Raw genomic sequence first — 4554 nt, 5'->3', positions numbered from 1 at the left:
AAAATGTGTTCTATTCCAGCTTTAAAACTATGGCATCTCTGTTAAAAATCTACTTTACAAAGCGAGCGCGCTTAGGGTTGGACCTTTACACTGTTCCCCGGCGCCAAAAATACAGATCACATCCCATTCAACCTTGGAGGCCCGCTGCACAGTGCAAAGGTCCCCAACGTTTGCTCCGCCCCGCGTTTCTGAGAGCGCCGGCGTCGGTGAGCGCGGCAACTTCGGCGCTGAGCAAGACCGCAGAACGACGTCAGCTGGGACATCAGCCCGCGGGAAAGCGACCTGTCTCTCTCCGGGATCTTCACGGTCGGCTCTTACCCCGAGTTCTCGGGTGTTCTAGATGGTTGGCCCCCCGCAATCCCCTGCGCCAACCTGGGAGGAGTCGACCTCTTGGGACTGTACCAACTCATAAGTGCAGGGGTAAAGTGGCTAAATATCGTGAGATGAGGGAGGTAAGACGAGGAAAGAAATCACTTGGATGATAAACAAAGAAATATTATTTATTTAAGTGTCTTGTGAAGCTTCTTTTTTCTTAGATCAATGTTTCTTTCCAATCTTCCCACCCAAAACAATCCTTCCCTCCCCCTATACGTGGCCCGGCCGGCCTTTGGTCTCTCCCGCGCCGGGTGACCCTGCAGTCACGTGCTCCTCCTGTCCTCCTGGCGGAACGTGCATCCTGCAGTGGGGACATCTGAGCCATGGCAGCCCTGCTGAGACCCGCCCGCTGGCTCCTCCGGGCCGGGGCTGCCCCGCGCCTCCCGCTGTCGCTGCGCCTCCTCACGAGCGGTCCAGGCTGGCCGCACGCAGGTGTTTGTCTGCCTGCGCCAGCCCGGCCGGTCTCCGGGTGAGTGTCCAGGCCCTTCTTCCAGCCAGGCTGCGGCTCTGGGGACCCCGGTGGTCGTTAGCTTTGTTGGGGTTCGGGTGTAACTTCTGATCTGTCCTCGCTCTTCGCCGCTCCAGGAGCAATTCTCTTCAGGCTTCAGGCCACGCTCCTCACTGGAGGTTTTCGGGTGACAGGGGCAGGCACCTGCAGAAGGTCATGGCTGCGGGCATGGCTTGCTTCCGGCGTGGATCCTGCTCTTGCCCATTCGAACTGGATCCTCCTGCTGTTGGGCTACCAGTGACCGAGAACGCCGAGGGGGCATTGCAGGTTGCTGTGGGGGGTCGGGTGGCATTCTTCTCTTTAACGTTTGGTGGTCTTGGGTGGGGTCCCACGTGGAATCATAGGATCACTATTGGTAATCAGTAGTCGTCCAGTATTTAGATTTTGAGAGTTTTAGTTTTTTAGGTTGGAAGCTTCGGGTGAGCTAGGGATAGCTTAGAGCTGGGCGTTTTATTGTGATCAGTTTGGGCTTTTGCCTGCACTTTCTTATCTTTTTAGACAGTCTTGCTCTGTCGTGCAGGCTAGAGTGCGTTGGTGTCATAGCTTACTGCATTCTCAGATGCTCAAGTGATCCTCCGATTTCAGCCTCCCAAATAGCTGGAACTGTAGGCGCCTGCCACCACGCCTAGGTAACTTTTGTATTTCTCATAGAAGCCAGGTCTTGCTCTTGCTCAGCCTGATCTTGTACTCCTGGTCTCAAACAATCTTCCTACCTCGGCCTCCCATAATACTAGGAGTAGTGTCGTGGACCACCCCTCTCAGCCTGCCTGCGTTTTCTTGAAAGATTTCCTTTAATATTTTGAAAAGTGTTTTTTGTGGCTTGGGGATTGTCACAATGGGATGTATCACTGAATGAGTAATGAATACATGCAGGGGACTCTGTTGGGATCTGGGGATGCAAAGACAAGTTAAACTTAACAGTAGGATGGTTTGAGATTTATCAAGAAGTAAGTTTGGTATAGACTTTAGGAGAGGGGATAAGGAAAGTTGATCCAAGTGTTAATTTGAGTAGTACTCTGACCACCAGAGAAGGGGAGGTGGGTACTGAGGTTTTAGCTTTGGAGAAAAACTGATTTTGAAAGACTAATGCTAGCTCCCAAGCCCAAAGTCTGGGCTGGACTGTGCTCTTCAATTTATTTGCATTATGCCTTCAAGCAAGTTACTTAACATCTTCAGGCCTCAGTTTCCTTAGCAGTAAGGTAGGAGCAGTAGTAGTATTGTTAGGAGTATTGCATGAGATTGTACTAAGCACCTAATATAGGGTTTGATACCATAATAAATGCTTTGTTACTGTAAAAGCAGTAATACCTACGATAATATAGACTTTTGTGGACCAGCTTGGAAACTTAATCTCTTCATAAAGTAATGTGGAGGAAAAAAAATTTTCATTTTGTTTTTTGAGACTGAGTCTCATTATGTCACCCTCGTGGCATCACAACTCACAGCAACCTCAAATTCTTGGGCTTAAGTGATTCTCTTGCTTCAGTCTCCCAAGTAGCTGGGGCTACAGGCACCTGCTACAAAACCTGGCTATTTTTTGGTTGCAGTTGTCATAGTTGTTTAGCTGGTTTGGGCTGGGTTTTAACCTGCCAGCCTCGGTGCATGTGGCTAGTAGTGTGGCTAGTAGGCACTGTGCGTTGGTGCCTGGAGGAAATGTTTTATGATTTCTTAACAACTTAGTTATAAATCTTTGGAATGTAGCCTACTTGTAATTTGGAGCCTTTTATGAAATCTGAACAGTTATCCTTCAGAAATCATGCCTCTGAACACAAAATCACGTCTTTTGGGTTCTAAAGGGTTTCTTTTGATAAAGCTGTGGCAGTTGTTTTTATTTCTCTAGTCCTTAATATCCCTGTGAGGTTAGAGGAGAATCAATGTTATCAATATTATTATTCATCTTCACTATTGTAGAAGAAAACTGAATAAAGTGTGAACACCAGCCAGGGACGGTGACTCACATTCAACACTCTTGGGGCTGAGGCAGGCGGATTGCTTGAGACCAAGAGTTCCAGACCTGGCTGAGCAAGAACAAAACCTCATCTCTACAAAAAACAGAAAAATTAGTCAGATGTGGTGGTGAATTCCTGTATTCCCAGGTATTCGTGAGACTGAGGTGAGAGGATCACTTGAGGCCAGGAATTTGAGATTGCCTTGAGCTACAATAATGCCAGTATGCCACAAACAAACAAACAAAAAAGAGTGAACACAGTTGAGCAGAGAGGTATTAGATTAATCTGAGTGATAAACAGATTTGGATCTCATTTACCTACTGTGTGATTAGATGTTTTACTAACCTGTCTGAACCTCAGTTTCTTATCTGTAGCGGTAACAAGGCCTTCCCTCCTTATCTTTGTAAAGCTGGTTTCTGTCACTCAGGACTCAAATGTCTCGAGAGGAGCCTTCAGCATTCGGTCTGAAAAATGACGTGTCCTATTTTAGTTTTATCCATGGCATATTTATATCTCGCTTGCCTTATTATTTATTTTCTCCTTGTTGGTTTCTTTAGTAGAGAGTATGCTGCATGAGAGCAGGACTTTGTCTTGTTAACCACTATATGCTCAGGTTATAGGTGGCAATGAAGAAGTACAGTGTGAACATAAAGTTCACGTACATTTTAAAATAGTTTAACATAGTAAATTGCACACGAACTTTATTTCCACCCTGTATTTGCAACTTCTTTCTCCTAAACTCTGAACACCCTATACAGTCTCCTATCCCACAGCCTGTAAACATGTCTGGATCTTTCCTATTTGAAAAACAAAATTGTTACGGTCGGGCGCAGTGGCTCATACCTGTAATCCTAGCACTCTGTGAGGCCGAGGCAGGTGGATTGCCTGAGCTCACCAGTTGGAGACCAACCTGAGCCAGAGTGAGACCTCAGAGACCTTGCCTCTAAAAAATAGCCAGGTGCTGTGGCGGGTGCCTGTAATCCCAACTACTTGGGAGCCTGAGGCAAGAGAATTGCTTGAGCAATCTCAAGTGTTTGAGATTGCTGTGAGCAGTAATGCCACGGCACTCTACCCAGGGTGACAAAGTGAGACTGTCTAAAAAAACCCCAACACCCCCCCCCCACAAAAAAAAAAACCTTTGCAGGGACTGTGTATTTGTTCTCCAGTGTCCCTGGTCTTTCTTCTCTGTCCATGCTCTACTGTCTCTTTTGTTTCCTCACTTTTCTTTCTTTTTTTTAACTTTTTTTTTTTTGCAGTTTTGGCCAGGGCCGGGCTTGAACCCGCCACCCTGGGTATGTGGGACTACAGCGCCCTACTCCTTGAGCCACAGGCATTGCCCAGTTTCCTCACTTTTCATTTCATTCATTCTTTTAGCCACTGCAGTCACACCACTGGCAAAGGCCATCATTGTCTTGGATTTAATTTTTTATTGCATATTAAAAATATATAAAACACATACCTTAAGGAACAATTGCAAAACCCGGGGGAAAACATTAAAAATCCCCCCTAATTCTGTCACCCAGAGACTCATTGGTAGATAACCTCCTAATCACTTACGTGTGTGTAAAATATATGTTTACCTCATTTAATTTTCCCAAAGGACCTCTTTTATTTATTTATTTATTTTTTTGAGACAGACCCTCAAGCTATCACCCTGGGTAGAGTGCTGTGGCATCATAGCTCACAGCAACCTCCAACTCCTGGGCTTAAGCGATTCTCTTG

General features: G+C 46.4%; 1 protein-coding gene across 1 annotated transcript in view; it reads left to right on the top strand.

Moving 5' to 3' along the window:
* Positions 1 to 676: 676 nt before the first annotated feature.
* Positions 677 to 4554, top strand: part of LRPPRC (leucine rich pentatricopeptide repeat containing) — a 119410-nt gene continuing 115532 nt past the window's right edge. Inside the window, exon 1 of the mRNA XM_012804047.2 lies at positions 677 to 844. Within this exon, the coding sequence (XP_012659501.2) occupies positions 699 to 844 (146 nt within the window). The 5' untranslated portion in view covers positions 677 to 698. The remainder of the gene's footprint in view (positions 845 to 4554) is intronic.

The sequence above is a fragment of the Otolemur garnettii genome, unplaced genomic scaffold, assembly GCF_000181295.1.
Source record: "Otolemur garnettii isolate 467f Iridium unplaced genomic scaffold, OtoGar3 scaffold00024, whole genome shotgun sequence".
Taxonomy (NCBI): Eukaryota; Metazoa; Chordata; class Mammalia; order Primates; family Galagidae; genus Otolemur; species Otolemur garnettii.
Note: the sequence above shows the minus strand (reverse complement) of the source record. Positions and strands in the feature narration are given on the sequence as shown.